Below are 17,540 nucleotides of genomic sequence, written 5' to 3' on the forward strand. Positions count from 1 at the left end.
TGGGTCGATAAATGAGTAACAAGCATGTTTGGGGTTTCGCGTTCGGCTGACCACCTAACCGAAATGTCTGCTCCTGCACCCCAGAGCCCAAAGGTCAAGAAAACTGGGATGGGCGCAGTAGGCCTTGGCTCTCATTGGGCTGTCGCGCCGCTGAGTTTAGTTTAGTTTTAATTAAGAAAATTAATTAAGCATCATTTACGTCAATAATAATATGACGATTTTTTATATTTCTCCTACTCGCATGCCATTTGTGTATTGTGTGTTATAAAATAAAAGAAAAATTTATTGTAGAAAACATGAACAAAGAAACTTCCGTTACATTCCTTCTAACGTCTGTTTTTCAATTATAAAATCTGGCAATATTTTAATAACACTCATACTAAGTTTTATTATATATGGAGAGCATTTTTATTCAGATGGAAAAACAAATGGACGAATTTTAATCTCAACAGTGGATAGTGATTCTGTATAGCCTTTCCATGTAAACCAGTATGTACCATTGGTATTAACCATTTCTTCGGTATAATTTCCTGTCAGACGCACACCGTTGAGACTAGCTCTAGCGCATTCAAAGTACCACCATCCACCTTTTCTTATCATGGCACAGTCTGTGGTACCAGAATTGTTTTTACGGTCTTTTGTTGAAAAGGCCATTTTATGGTGATTTACCATACAATCACCTGCATAAAATATAAAAGCGTTATTTAAATTACATCACATATTTGTTATAGCAGCACCGTAAAAGTATTTTTTTATCCATTATATGGTCTCTATTATTTATTATTTAATACTAAAAAGCATTATATTTCGTTTAATCAGTCCGTATTATATTTTATTTATAAAGCTATTATCACAATGTTTGGAAACAAATTAAGTACAAACGTTGCGAGAGAAAATAAATATGGTCAAAACTACCAGAATGTGGTAAAATTTACCTTGTATGTAGCTCTATGGCAGCACCAAAAATTCGGTAGATTTTACCGAAGTGCTTTGATAAAATTAACAGTGAAACAGTAAAAACCACAAGAATTAATTTGGTACAATTAACAATGAAACAATAACAATTATTTTATTAAATGTGATACATTTTGGTAAATGTGTGCTGAAGTTGGGTAATTTCTCATGATATCATAAGCATGACATAAAAACCATTTTTTCAGTTAAATTGACTTTTCAGTTTTGTATTTTTATATATACTTATATTTTATGCAACGTATATTTAATAAAAATATGTGGTAATAAGAGTTATAATTTTGATAACCAGAATTTACAGTAAACCGACAAGCTAACTGGGGGCCATATGAGTAGAAGAAATTTTAAATGAAACGGAACAAATAGTGTATATTTTAGTTTTATGAAGCAGAATTATGTTTTTTTAATACCAGAAATACCATTACCATACAGTATGATAATTTTATCAGATTTTTTTTCGTGTGGATATCGAATCAATAAAAGTATTGCAATTTTTATTTTTCACTGAAAAACTCTTCCTCCTGCTTGCTTCACTCCTTTCTTCCTACGCGATTGCTATGCAAATTTTTTAATTTATTAGCAATATTTTTATTTTATTTATAAATATTTTTAATATTAATATATTATATAAAAATACATATTTTTATTTTATTTATAAACAATATATTTGTTATTTATAAACATAATCATACACTAAATTTAAGAATTACTTAGTTATAATCGTAGTTTTATTGAGACAAAACTTAAGCCTAATAATTTTGCCCGGTAAACATTTTAAATTTATCTATAATTTTATTTTATAAATTTCAATAGCTTTTGTTTACCAAAAAATACCTCATTTTGCCAAAGAAATTTTTTAATAGTAGTGCTAAAAAATAATTTCTAACAATGCTTCGCAATTTTGAATTCACTAGAGGGCTCCGCCCCCTGCTCGCTGACGCTCGCCAACCCCCGGTACCCAAATGGTATCTCATTAGCTAGAAGATCACGAAAAGTTCTATCGATCATTTCTATTGCTTTTCTGGGAATCATTCTTGCTTCGTCCCATATAATAACGTCAAAATTTTTTAAGCGAATCTTATCACATTTTTTTAAAATACAAATCCCATCGTCACTTAGATCAATAGGCAGATTAAAAAATCTGTGTGAAGTAGTTCCAGATGGAAGTAACATTGACGCAATGCCAGTCCAAGCTACACAAGCAACTTTCATGCTCTTTGACACAAAATAATGATATAATCCTTTATATAGGAAGGTTTTGCCAGTTCCTCCTGGACCATCGATAAAAAACAAAGTTTGCTGATTTGATGATTCATCGGAGACAGACTTTATTATTCTTTGAAAAATGAACAGTTGATCTTCGTTAAACTTAGCATTTATCAGAGTAAACTTTTCAACTGATTCGTTTATATCCATAGCATAAACCAGTTCTTCATATAATGGGGGCTCGGGCAATCCAAAGTCCTTACAACTTCTATTTTCAGAATTCAACAACTGTTCAATGTGTATTAAAGCATCGTTGGCATCGGCATCTTTATCAATCATTTGTTCATGAAAAATATTGCATAATTTTACTGCATCTGATGGCTCATCACATATTAAATAGTACACGAAAAAGTGCCTTAATTGCTTAGGCATCATATTAGCTGCTGCCTCTTCCATAACTGCTGTAGATTCTTCACAGCATTCAGTTAAACCCATAGCAATTGCTGATTCTCTGAATGTTTTATACATCGTACCTTCAAATGTTCGCAGATCTTCATAGCTGAAAGCTCCAGGAACTCTACATAAAATGAGTTTCAAGAAAAACCTCTCAGAGTCTCTAGGAGAAACATTCATTAAACGTCCAACGACATGGACATTATTTTTTCTTGGCATCCATTTTTTCAATTTGTAATTCCAAGAGTACTTTTCTGGTATATTACCGTACAAAGTAATACGTGCAGTTGGATCTTCTTTATTCAAATTAAACCACGCTAATAACATGGTAAGGGATGCTTTTTTATTTGAAACTGCAGCAGACTCACAACCTTCCTCAAATCTGATGTGTTGCTGGCCAGGAAGATGCACTTGAAGCCTAACAACAGTGTGACTTCTATTACGCAGTGGAATTTCGTTTAATCGCCATGCAGCTTCCATTGGCCCAATATAGCGGCTATCTATATAGCTTGCAATTTCATTGTCCTCTTGAACAATAGCAATTCTGGCTCTATCATGGCCTTTATGAATATATTTATGTATATATTTAATAGCCATCACTGAGGAGCAATATTCAACATTTATATGGCAATTAAATTTGAGTAAAAGATACGGATTATGAGGTACAACCATGCGATTATCTACATACACAGTGGTGCCTTTTATTTTAGCAGGATATTGGTATAATTTATTGATGTTATTTCTTCTCCGATATCTTGGAAAACCATCACCTGTCATATCTGTTTCATTGATAAATTCTTTAGGAAATCCTTTTGAGCATTCTTTTTTTTCTTCATTCCAGCAAATAAGGCCTGCAATATGAGGTCCATGCATCATGTGTTTTAGTTGATGAGAGCGAAGATAGTTATCATCAGAAAGCTCAGCAGTTATAAATCTGTCAACATCTTTAGGCTTTAACAACTTACAGTCTGTTCGGAGTGAAGCAAGAATATGAACATGTGGGAGCCCTCTTTTTTGAAATTCTATCGTATAAACGAATGCCACAATAGGGCCTAAAACATGTTTTTTTGTTAAGTCATGAATTAATTCATCCACTTTAGCTTGGAAAATCTTTGTGACGATTATTGAAATGTCATTTACAGTAGTACCTTTAATGAAATGATCTTTTAAAGTTTCAGTAATTTCCGGCCACTGCGGATTACATGTCATCGTAATAAAAAAATAAGGCCTTCCGACAAATAGCAATTGCATCTTGATACAGTTGTTGCATACTTCGAGGTGACCCAATATACGTAGCTGGTAGTATAACAGCTGTGCCCAACCTTACTCTGTCAGTTTCATTTAAAGAATTCCTTTCAACATGGTCAATTAACCCTTGATAGCATTCAGTGCGCAGGGTTCCTTGATTGTTTCTAATGAAATCTAATCGCTGACTTTCAACCAACAAATAGCAATTTATCACATACTGCTGAGATAATTTTCCAGCATGCAATAACGGGTTAAAAGGACCATTAGGTCGTAAGGCTAACCTATGCCCATAATATTGAATTGGACTTATTTGTTTTCCTTTTTGCGAAGGCATTTGATAAGTCCATCCTAAATCGCCTTTAGGAAAAAGTAAAGGAAAGACCATAGGATCAGCATGTTGAGATCTTTGGTTTATTATACTCGTTTCTCTTATTTCTTGTTTAGGATATACAGTTAAATCGCATACAGGAACAACACCATCTTTGGAAACAATAATGGCAGCTAATTCAGAAGAAGTAGGTTTATTGTATCTTCTTTTATCATCGAATATAAATCTTTGAAATTGTAAAACAAATTCACTATCATGAATAGTTAAATCTCTGAGCATCCGATATTTCTGTGCATATGGATTGACTTCCCTTAATAATTTTTCAATATGCCTTGTCAACTGAAGATTGTCTAAATTCATGCGTAGTTTAATAGCCTCCTCAACACTGTCATAAATATATATTTGTCCATTCCTTGGAGCATTGGTTGCTGAATTTAGGGATGTTGTCGCATGGTGATATACTTGTCCTTGAATTTTTATCAACGGTGGACCTCTGCTTTCATCTTGAAGAAATTTAGCACTAAAAGTGGTAAACGCAAATGATGAATTGTATACACGGATATTTTGCCTAAATAATTTTGCTTCTTGCTCATCAGAAAGAAGTAAGTTTTTCAAAAATAAAGGATATTCATGCAGCGGAGGTATATGTATGTTATCATTATGGCAGCAAGAATTAACAGAGCGCCCTTTTGCAGAAGCAAATCTCAAAGCTCCACAATAACTGCATTTTGAAAACATTTTGCCAAGACTATGTTTTGCCACTTTGATAGGTAACAATTTCGATAAATCACCAGCAAACTCATGTTGTTTTGATTTTAAAATAGGTGGATTAGGATTTTGGTCCATATCATTGTCAGCATTGCGAAAGCGAATTGGTACAGTGTGCATTCCAACCACATTTTCTGTATTTACAGGTCTGGTTTGATGTGGGCAAATGAAAGTCGATGTTGTTGCGACTGTGTAGCAATTACACACATTCTCTTTTAGCTCAACCTTTGTTAGTTTAACTTTTTTTTTGTTAGTTGAATCATCATTAGGTTGTATAAGCAAAAGAGCATTATTTTCTTCTATACTATGAAGTTTACGTTTTTCCCGCTTTCGATTAGCTTTCGCATTGAGTTGCGACTTTTTAGCAATGTTAGGTCTTTTCTTTTTAGGCATTACTTGTAAATAAACAAATCGAATTAAGATTTAAAACCAGATTAAACTTACGAATTAACGTTTTAGAAAACAAATAATCAGATTAATCAATATATCAATACGAAATAAGTTGAGATGTTGTAAAACTGAAGAATGAAATTCTAACTATTTTGTGATTGGTTGCGTCTCTGAAAAAGAAAATTCAGACTTGTAAATCGCTTTTTTAAGCTTGCCGTTTTCAGACATGTGATTGGCTGTTGTGAACGGCGGTTATTCTTCATTATTAACTGCAAAATCGTGCTTTAAAACTAAAATAAATAAAAATTTAAAATTATGTAAAAGATTTGAATGCCCTAAATGTCTTCCCTGAAAGATTCTGAATGAATTGATTCCTTAATCTTAGATTTTCATCACGTAATTAAAAAGTTTTTCAGGGGACAAAATTAACTGCAAAAACTTTTTTTTAGAATAGAGAGATTATTTTCCTTGCATATGTTGACTTGGCACTGTTTCGAGCTAAGTTTATTATAAAAGTAAGTTTATCATTAGAAAATCTTTAAAGAAAAATTATAAATATTTCATAAAAAAGCAAGCCTACAGTTCCACCGTATTCCGATATAAATAATCTGTATTTGAGTTCTTCATTTCCAATCGAAAAGTTGTCGTAAACTGTTTCAATGTCAGTTTCGATATTGAAACGAACAGAGTATCTTTTTTGATTAGCATTTTGATCGGTAACTATAGCAACTTCATCTATAACTTTGTTTTTTAAATTCGAAATATTTTCTAATTAACCATAAAAATTAATTAAAAATTTCGCCAAAGAGATTATTTAGTAATAGTGCGAAGAGTTAATTTCCAACAATGCTTTGCATTTTTGAATTCATTATTTGAATTGCATATGTTGACTTGGCACTGTTTCGTGCGAAGGTTATCATATTAGTGAGATTATCACTAGAAAATATTTAAAGGAAAGTTATAATTATTTAATAAAAAACAAACCTGCAGTTCCACTGTACTCCGATATAGATAATCTATATTTGAGTTCTTCATTTTCGATCGAAAAATTTTCGTAAGTTGCGTAAGCCGTTTCAGTTTCAGTTCCAAGATCGAAACGTACAGAGTTTCTTTTCTGGTTAGTCAAAGCATAGATATAGTCGTTTCCTGAAACACATTTTAATTAATTATGAAATTAAATGATTCATTTAAATTAAAAAAAAAATTTTGCACTTTAAGGAAAAATGCTTTGAAATACCAGCGTAATTACCAGCCTTAATTTATGGAGAGAATCCTTACTGAAAATGATGAAAGGAAAATACATATAGTAGGGTGTTAAGAATTATATTTGAGGAAAGGTAAGAAAAGGAAATTTTTACCGAAATTTTGATGAAATATTAACGAGGAAGTCAGTACTAAAAACATCGAAATCATTCGTTTTGTTATCAATTTTTTTTAAAAATTTGTCATGTTTTGTTCATTCAGCAAGTGGCATCTATGGCTGCTTTTAAATATAATATTTAAAATATAGGCTCCGAGTAAAATATTTCTGTTTCACTTATTCAAAAATATTTGATCACGTGTATTTAATATAATATTTAAAATGCAGAAAAAAATTACTTCTGATCAGATAGGAGCAAAATAAAAATACACGAGATAGAAATGCATAAAATTATAAGATCACCATGTTATTTTTAGCAATTATTGGCAGTGTATTTATGTATATTATACTGAAATCATACAAGATATTTTTTACAGTTTACAAAAACTTTTCTGAAACTTATATTATTTGCATAAAAAAAGAAGTCAATAAATTTACCTAGCCAAAATTCCTTTTCCAAATGTCCAAATCCATTCTTGTATTCAGCCCAATCTTTATGAAAATAATCAGCTGGTCTGTTAAAATTTCCTCTTCGTTGAATGACCTGAAATATTTAATAAATTGTATTGATTTAAAACACATTAAAAAACGTGTGAACATAACCAAATGTTATAAAATGTTATAAATGTGAATACTATATTTTATTTAGTTTGTAATTCAGTTAATCATTACTTTATATATTTTCGTCATTATTACAAAGATACAGATCTTAATGGTAAATATTTTAGCAAAATAAATGGTAATGTGTTAACAGAGTCGAACAGTAAGTAATAGAGTAGTTATATTTATTAGCTATATGAATTGATTTAAGTGGATTGAATAGTTTTTTTTCTTTTTCTAAATCTTAATCAAAATTGTATTAGGAGTTATAAATTAGCATTAAAAAACTGAGAAAAATCTATGTTTACTATGCTTACTAACATGCAAATCATGGTTTAAAGTCTTTTGTACATATCTAGTAAAGAAAAATATACATTTAAATGAATTTGATATAGAAATATTAAAAAAAATGTCATGAAACTGAAATTAATAAGAGTGTTTAAATTACATGAACTAAACAGTTTTTTTAAGAGTAACACTTTCCGAAAAATCAATGTATTAAATTTTGTATGCATAAAAATCAAGTTATTAAATTTTGGTATATCAGTCAATGTATCAAAACAATATATCAAAACAATGCATCAATTAATGTATAAAAATCAAGTTATTAAATTTTGGAAATTACTTAAACGTGTGAAAACGGACTATTTTTTATTATAAACCCTACACATTAAAATATGCATTTTTTAAATAAACTAAAATAGTTGCTTAGTTCCATACTTTTATTCGCATTTAAAATATTTTCAAAAAATAATTTCATTAGGAATTATAGTGTTAAATTATTTTTATAATAAATGATATAGACGATTATAGTAATCCAAATTTCTTGGTTAAATTCCGATATTTTTGATGTTCAATTTCAGTAAATTAAAGCAGGGATTTTAATTCAATTAAATATTTATTCAATTGGATAAAATCTAGATAAAAGATACAATGACATAACTGCATAAAATATTCTAAATTTTCTTATTCAATTTTATCCGAGAAATCTATTGACATTATAATAATTTAATATATTGAATTTAACCGAATTAACGATTCGTCAAATGGTGACAGCTTTCATTTCGTGCATAAGCAACTACTTTTGAACCACATTAAGGATATCCTAAGGAATCTACCACAAATTAATTTTGAAAATATGAATAAAATATGAATTTAGGACTGTGTTTTAAAAACATCTAATAAAATGGATGACCAGAAAAATTATCATTTGTGAAAGTGTCAGAAATACAGCAATGATAGCTACGCCACCATTTAGGTCATAGAAGAAGTTATTTATAATGAACTGCAAACGGTGTATAACTGATTAACTGATAAAAGCATGTGAAACACATTAGAGCATGTGAAGTGAATGTAAAGTCAATTAAAGGATGCTCCCAGAATAGAACAATGTGCAGTAATACAAATTTTAGTGACAGACGATGTATGATAAATTCCTTTCTCTGACACATTTCACGAACTGTGTGAATCATTTCATCAATCAATTGGTTCATTGGAGTTCATGGCGTCTGCGTGATCTGGTTTTGTGAGATCCGATATTGATGTACGCCAGGGGTGTCAAACTCGCGGCCCGAGATGAACATTTTTGCAGCCCAGTCAATATATCCGACGCAAAGTGAAAATAAAATAAAAATGCGAATTAGGAAGGAAACCAGCATATAAAATTATAATATACTTTATTTATAAACTATAAGTATCATTTTAAATTGTACGCGTTAAAATGTAAAATTTTAATTGGCTTGCGGTACCTGCCATTCCAGGGATACTGCATCGTATCAAAAATACGGAAAAAAAATTTCAAATCTTGAAACGGAATTTGAAACCAGGTTTAAAGATTTTAATTCTTTGGAAGAAAAATTTTGTTTGTTTTCTTCGATTTTCTCAATAAATATAGACTCAGTACCCAGTTACATGCAAATGGAAGTGATTGAAATTCAGTGCGATTGAAATTTGAAGGCAAAAGTCATTGAAGTGGGTGTGCCTGAAATTTACAAATATTTACCGGCAAGGTTTGAAAATACTCGAAAATTGGCATATGAAATTATTTCCATGTTTGGAAGTACTTATCAGTGCGAGCAATTATTTTCTGTTATGAATGGAAATAAATCTTCTGTCCGAAGTGGTATTAATTTTGAAAGTAGTCTCGGCCAATAAAATTTCTCTCGAAATAGGAAAGATAGTAGCAGAGAAGAGATGTCAAATATCAAACAATAATTTTACTTCATACATGCTTATTACAATGTACTATTTTAAATAAAAATATTTGTTTCTATGAACATTGATTTTTTTTCTTTTTTTGCGGCCCACCTAAAGTTAAGCATCGTTTATTTGGCCCAAGTTAGCTTTTGAGTTTGACACCCCTGTACGCCTTTCAAGAGAAACTCACGCCATTTATCACTTACGTTATTTCCTAGTTTATCTATAATGTTTATAAATATCCATATTAGGCACTATGTTTATCTTCTAAAACTAAAAACCGTTCCTCTGCACATTGTTTTATTCTGGTGGCATTCATCTTTAGTACGATTTAGCATTTACTTTAAATTCCCTCAGGTGAATTTGATAATTATGTTGCATGCTATCTGCGATGCACTTTTAGTTCTCTTGATCATCATAAATAATGACTGCGCTGTCGCTAGTGTATTTGTGACGCTATCACGCGTGTCTACTTTTGATTCGAGCTACTCTTGTATATTAAGTTTAATATTGGCAGTTTAAGAGAAAAATGTCTTACTGTCCAGCCTCCACCATCTGTTTTCATATCGCAATACACTCTAATAGTTTCACATGATACGACTTTGTTTTTGGGATAAATTTTGTACACTCCACTGGTTTCGTAACCGTTTTGAAAAATTTCTGCACAGTCAGCAGGTTTTGAATGTTTAGGACCTATAAATGACGTAAAATTCAATAATAGAAACTTCATAATATATACAGCATACTTAAAATGTTATGTATGTTAATTAAGATGTTGCATATGCAATAAATTTCTTGATATAGAACTTTTGAAAGGCCACAAAAATCTTTGCTGTATAAAATAATAAAGAGGAACTCTATTGTGGGTTTCTTAAAAAAGTTCTGTTTACCTAAATGAATGCTTAATATATAAAATAAAGCATCCATATTTATTATTTTGAATAATAAAATAGGAAACAGGGGGTTACAAAGCACAATTAAAATAGATTGGCATCTGTTTGAATAGTATAACATCATTATTTATAATAGCAAAACGGCATTCTGTCTCTTTTGTGAGGCAGACTGGCAATAGTTGTGTACTGTTGTTGATAATAGAAAGTACAACATCAGTGTTCACAGTGCTAAACGATTGTCTGTTTCTATTTATTGCTTGATTTGAGCCTCATATGTTTTATCTTATTATTCTCCAGTATTTTTATTAGACTTGGCTCAGGACAGTGAGGCCTAGAAAAAGAGACTAGAGGCCCTATGTGCCAGATGGCGCGAAGAAGATAGGTAGGTAGGCATGGGTTTAAAATGCATATTATATGCTTTATTAATTACACTGTAAAATATTTCAGATCAAATTAAGTTATAAAGTGGATTATACTTTGGATACATCCTCCGTTAAAATCCATTTTGCCGCAATATCCATTTTTACCATAAAACATTATACCGTTATTTTTACACTAATATTTATTTAATTAGAGTGATTCAGTGATTTGTAATTATTTCTGTAATAATTACGGAATATTAGTTTTTTTGTTCCGAAACATGTTCTGGTAAAAATGAATTTCACGGTAAAAAGAACCAGCACCTTAAGTGCCGATAATTTTTAACATAAATTGATCTAGATTTTTCTTCAGTTAGTTATAACTTCCGTTTTTAGGGAATTATTTTCAAAATTGCTATTTATCAGATTATTTAGACCGGGATAACCCAGTTGGTAGGGTGCTGGGAACAGGAGTTCGAATCCAGCCGACCAAAGACTAAGGTGTTGTAAATGGTGCACGTTAATTCTGTCGGGTCTCAAAGTCCTCCATGTTTTCGTAACAAATTATACTTCTGGGTATAAGTAATCGTAATTTTGATAGTTCTCTGGTTCAGGTCAAAATTATGATCTGTGGATGAATGGATGTATGAATGGGTCCACCTTATGTGTGACGAATGGGTGTGGCAGAAGTCGAATTCTTGGCCATAGAGAGAACAATCGAACCCCTGGTCTTAATGACCTACGACAATAACAGCAACAACAACATCAGATTATTTAAATATAATAAAACTATTTTTTTAAATTTAAAAGTATTTTTTCACCACTAAAAAAAATTCAATGGATGCAAACATACTTAATAATAATAAAGTAATAAAAATAATAAAATGAAAAATTTATTTTTTGAGATTGTCATAGTATTGCTTTATAAAAACTCAAAGAAGCGTGAGGAGAACACACATTGTTAAATGAACTGTCTAATAGTCAAAGTTAATTCTTCAAATTTCCAAGTGATTATTTACATTTATACTTACAGTAACTATTCTGAGTGAATTCTTTACTAATATCTTGATATTTCAAAGGTAATATTTCATTATGCTCCAATTTGGTGAAGGAGTCAGGTTCACTAGCATTTAAATCATACTGGTTAATTGTTACGCCATAGCTCAAGGCAAGAACCACTGATGTTATGAGGTGAATTCTAAACATCACTCCCCTACATGATGAAAGTAATCTTTTATAGTTAAGATGCAAGCTTGTAGTACAATAGTTATTAGTCATTTTAACAATAAATTGTTCCTTAGAATCGTTTCCAGGAAGGAGTTTAATATATTTTCGGAATTCCCTTCAGATGGCTGGTAAATATACTGAGAAACCTTATTGTCGACATGACAATAAGGTTTCTCAATATTTTTTTCCCTTTTTTGACAATATGACAATAATATTTCCCCCCCCTTTTTTTTAAAGTAAACAAAACAAAAATTTCTTTAACAGTCTTAAAGAATGGAGCTCATCATTATTTTTTCCTTCAGCTATAAATTGATTCTTCTTCTTCTTCTTCAGGAGCGCAACAGCCCTTTGCAGGCCTTGGCTGCCTCAACAGCACGCCTTCTCCAGCTCCCTCTGTCCATGGCAATTCCCCTCTAGTTCTTAAGTTTTAGGACTTTGAGGTCGTTTTCTGTGTCGTTGAGCCATCGAGTGGATGATCTACCTCTAGAGCGGGACCCCTGAGGGTTCTTGACGGTGGCAATTTTTACAGGGTTATCTTCAGAGCCTCTCCAGATATGGACGAGCCATCTTAGTCGGTTGCTTCGGATTATCTGCATAATTTGAGGATGTTTATAGAGCCCATAAAGTTCAAAGTTGTACCGTGTTCGCCAACATCCCCTCTCTGGTATGGCACCGAAGATAGTTCTAAGTATCGTTCTTTCAAACGTTTCTATCAGGCGTTGGACGTCAAGGTTTAAAGTCCAGGTTTTGTTTCCGTATAGCAAGACAGGCAGAATGAGTGTCTTATATAACTTTAGTTTCGTTTTTCGGCTAATAAAATTCGATCTTAGTTGACTTTTTAGTCCAAAAAAACATTTGTTGGCCATATTGATTCTATTGTCAATTTCAGATTTCAGTTTGTTTTGGTCATTGATAATTGTACCAAAATACTTAAATTCTTTAACCTTTTCAAAGGAATGTCCGTTTATCTGCAAAGGTTCACTATAGTTTACAGTTGAGCTTGAAAACTCCATGAATTTGGTCTTGTCTTCGTTAATGGAAAGGCCCATATTTATAGCAGAGGCCTCTAGGGCTTGAAAGGCGTCTTTAACAGCCCGTTCTGATCTTATAAATTGATTGTAAACGTAAAAATTATCGAGTAGCATATATTTGTTACTTACATTTATAAATAATTCCCAATATTTCCAAACAAAATAAACGCATTTTTGCCAAGGTTTTCTCTGTTTCTTTAAAAACTTAAAACATGAAAGAAAATTTATAAGAAATTTTTTTTCCCTTATTAAGTTTAAAATATAACTTTGTTTCTGGTATACATATAAAGTCAGAAACAAATTTTTGATCTACTTCAAAAAAAATCCTGCTATCCAATTAATTTATATAAATTCGCGCTATATTATAAATAAAAGATAGAAATTCTTGTGTTGTGCTATAAGCAACAGAGGGGATTGCCTTCAATATTGTAAGAAAAGTGGTAAAGCAAGAGCCGTGTTGTTTACGTATTTGCTTTAGTAACTAAAGTAGGTATATTGTACTAAGGGAAATTGTATGCTTTAAATGGAGACTATATTTTATTAATAATTGTAAAGGTTTTAAGTGTTATTTTTCCTCTTAAATACAGATGAATGATTTTAGTGCATCTTTCTACTAATTTAAAGAAAAATTTTATTACTAACTAATTCTTAAGAAAAATAGATTAGATTTAATAATGATCCTGGTTGTAGAAGCCCACTAACATGGTACCGGGTGCACACTGTAAAAATTCCGGATCAAATTACGGATCGAATTACGGTATGCGGTATTTTTTGCAATAGCCATACAGTACAGTGCGGTATTTTTTACAATAAAAAATTCCGGATCAAATTTCGGATCCAAATACGGTATGCGGTATTTCATACAGTAACATTTATTTAAGGAGATTGATTCAGTGGTTTAACGTTAATTATTACTGTAAGAATTGCCGTTCATCAGATTTTTTTTGTTTCGTTACATGTTCTGGAAAAAATAGATTTTACGGTAAAAGTACCGGCATCCTGAATGCCACTACTTTTCACCGCAATTTTTATTTTTTTTATTTTTTATAATGTTGTAGTAGATCACAACATCTGCAACTGGAGACTATATACTTTTTTATTTTTAATATCTTGGATTGAAAGATTTTACGGAGAAAGTTGCTGAGACATCTTTTCAAACATCTTTATACTTATTCCGAATTAAAATTAATTTAATGAAACGTTGAACAAAAAGTAGAGAAATTTTTTCTGTTATTTAATTACAGAATTTTATCACGGTAATAAAAAGCCTGGTATACTCTATGGTATTGACATTTCTGGTTAAAAAAAACTCATAATTCTGGCCGATAAAACCAAAATATACAGTATTTAAGCTATTCATTTGATAATTTTCTCCGCTTATATAAATACGGTTTACAAGAAATTCAAGTTATTAAAATTATAACTTTTATTACCGCACACTCAGTAAAAAATACAAAAGGGGAAATTAAATTTAATCGAATAAATGGTATTTATTCCATGTTCTAAAAAGTATCATGATAAAAATAATAAAAATTTTACCACATTTGTCAAATTTTAACGCAGATTATAATCTGCGGTTAATTATGATAGGCGCTCAGATTATGCAGAATTATGATACGCAGATTATGCATTTTGGTAAATTACCAAATAAAATTGGTAAATGTTCGTAATTCATTTGGTAATGGCTTAGAAATTCTATTTTTCCAAACTATAGTTTATTACCGCACTTTTAATTAAAGATACTAAACAGAAAAGTAAACTTATGAAAACAAATGTTTTTTATGCCATGTTCACATTTACCAAATTTTCACATATTAGATACTATAAAACCACATGTCATTGTTAATTTTACCAAAGTCAATACCATAGCTCTTCTGTAAAAATTTACAGAATGTTCATTAGATCCAGAAATACGGTAAATTTTACCATATCGTGGTAATTTTGACCATGCTTTTTTTTGACATTGTCTCTAAATTTTTGCCGAAAGGTTTCATTGTTGAAACAGCTTTTTTATTTATTATTGCACACTTCTCAAAGAAAAAAAATGAACCACCTAAATAACCTTTGATCTATGGGTCAGAAGTTTACGCTCTTGGACTTAGTCTTAATAGTTTGAAGGGGGGGGGGGTTGTAAATATGCTAATTAGTTAGTGCAGCCGATATCTTCAGTTATCTATATTTTCAGACACAAAACATACTTTCTCTGAATAATCATACCTTTTTTCGATGGATTCGAATTTCTGACTCTCAAAATATAGGGGTTAGCCATAATTGGATAAATATCACCACAATAGTTAGGCTAGGAGAGTGGTGAAAGTTTGGATCCCTTAATGTTAATTTTATTTTCTGCATATTTCTTAAAGCGAATTGAAAATTTTTTGCACACAATTATAAAGTTCATATATCCGAAAACAATTTTTTGAAAAAATAACTTTAAATAAATATTATAATTTTTATTAATTCATTAAAAGTTAGTCGGAAAAATTTTGATTTGTAAGACATAAATTTTTTTACGTAATGTATATAATTTTTTACGTAATGTATACAATTTTTACGTAATGTATTTTTTACGTATTGTATTTTCATGAAATCATTCAAATCGGAGAATTCAATTTTAGAAAAGTCGTATTCGTTTAAAAAGTTCTCCAGATGGGGCGAAATACTAAAAAGGAATAAAAAAAATAAGTTGATATTAAGACATTAAGGAAATCAAACTTTGGATCGCTCTTCTTACCAAACTACTGGGGCTATATTTCCCCGGCTACCCCTTCTATTTTGCGTGTCAGAAACCCGAATCCGTCGGAGAACAAGGTGTTTAAACTGCTGAAATATGTTTTTGCATCTGCTTATGTAACTTAAATTATCGTCTGTACTTATCAATTAGCATATTTATGGTCATCTCCTTGAACCATTAAGAATGAGTCTTAGAACGTGAAGATCGATCAATGGATCAAAAGTTATTGAGGGTAGTCAATTTATTTTTTTGCGCTCTTCACAACCCCGAAAATGGATTTCTTTAATTGTAGCTTGTTTAAAAAAATGAAAATAATTTCAGTAAACTTTGGGGGAAATAAACTCGTTTCAAAATTTATTATTTAACTAATTAAAAATTTTTTTTAATAGCTATACTAAAGTGGTCATATAAAATAATAATTTTGACTTTTGTTTCTGAAGAAAAGAAAATAGAAAAAGAGTTTCATAGAATAATATTAGAAGAAAATTACCTTAAACGATGAATGATTGTATCGAAATATAGACACATTAGAATGCAATTAATTTGAAATTTATAAGTACAGAAGTTATAATTTGAAAAGAAAAGAGTATGCAATTTGCAAGAGATTAAAAACGAAACTACTTACATTTTCAACTGTGTACTTATAATAATTGAAAATGGAAAGTAAATTGCTAACAAAAATCACTCCTTTTATACATAGTTTGAAGACATTGTATCTTCCATTGTATCTATCAGTTTCTTCCAAATTGAGTGTGAATTATATTTCAAGTATTAGAAATAAACTGATTTTATTAGATAAGAGAAAAATAATGATCCACTTATAACATTCGATACTTCAAGAGATCCATGATTTAAGTATTTAATATCCATATTTATCAAGGAGATAAATGTTATTTGGCATATTTAGTGTCTAATTTTAACGATATGAATTTAATAATTGTAAATATAAGATAAAATCTGAATAACTTCTATGTAATTGAGTATTCTTATCAATCACTACTTCAATTGATGTTTTTTTTTAAGTTTTCAATATCTCCGAAGTAAGGATTTGTTGTTTTTTTTTTATGCAATTTTATTTTATTCTATAACCGTCTTTGAATAGCCGTACGTATAGGAACGTATTTTCGTTGTACTTAATTTCTTACAAGAAATAAAAGAACATTAAATAATTAAATTGCAAGTATTTGATAATTTTGAAATTCATATATTAAATATTCGCAGTTCGGAAAGGCATAAAAAGTTGAAGATTAAATGGACAAATTCGAAGAAAATATTTTGGAATAACAAACTGGCTCATGTAAACATGAATAAATATTTCTTAACTATTCTCTTATACTTAATGTACGCCAATTCGTATTCAAAATCATTTAGAACATAGGGGTAAATTAAGTTTTCCAGAAAATTTCGCGTCCTTAAAGTAGTGAAGTAGTTACTACCAAAGTAGTTTGTAGTTACTACCGTTTAAAAAAAGTAGTTGTAGGTGACTATATTTGTAACATAGTAGTTGAAGTTGTAGTAAACTACAAAAATAATGTAGTTTTTTTGACCACTGCGTCAACAGAATCAAAAGTTCAGTGTTTTAATTTGTAAGTATGTTTTTAGTTAAATAATAAGGATATTTGTGTCTTATATAATAAAGATATTTGTCTCTGTAAGCTGTATTAAATTTTAGAAAGTATAATTTCCATCTGTTTCTATGTTAGGCCTAGTCTAAATAAGTCTTACTATTCTCCTTGTGCTACGCATATGCTTGATTTACAAACAAATTTTATTTT

The 17,540-nt window shown here is 30.3% G+C and overlaps 1 protein-coding gene across 1 annotated transcript; it reads right to left on the minus strand.

Annotated features, from left to right (window-relative positions):
- Positions 1–258: 258 nt before the first annotated feature.
- Positions 259–16,601, minus strand: LOC107456164 (techylectin-like protein). Its single transcript, XM_016073948.4, has 6 exons — positions 16,391–16,601; positions 11,805–11,986; positions 10,060–10,214; positions 7,164–7,269; positions 6,350–6,511; positions 259–680 (listed from the first exon to the last, which is right to left on the minus strand). Coding segments are annotated over exons 1-6 (879 nt in total). The 5' UTR covers positions 16,393–16,601; the 3' UTR covers positions 259–408.
- Between the last annotated feature and the right edge of the window lie 939 nt (positions 16,602–17,540).

This window comes from Parasteatoda tepidariorum, chromosome 9 (assembly GCF_982258835.1).
Source record: "Parasteatoda tepidariorum strain Cologne lab strain chromosome 9, Ptep-v5.0, whole genome shotgun sequence".
In the NCBI taxonomy this organism is placed as follows: Eukaryota; Metazoa; Arthropoda; class Arachnida; order Araneae; family Theridiidae; genus Parasteatoda; species Parasteatoda tepidariorum.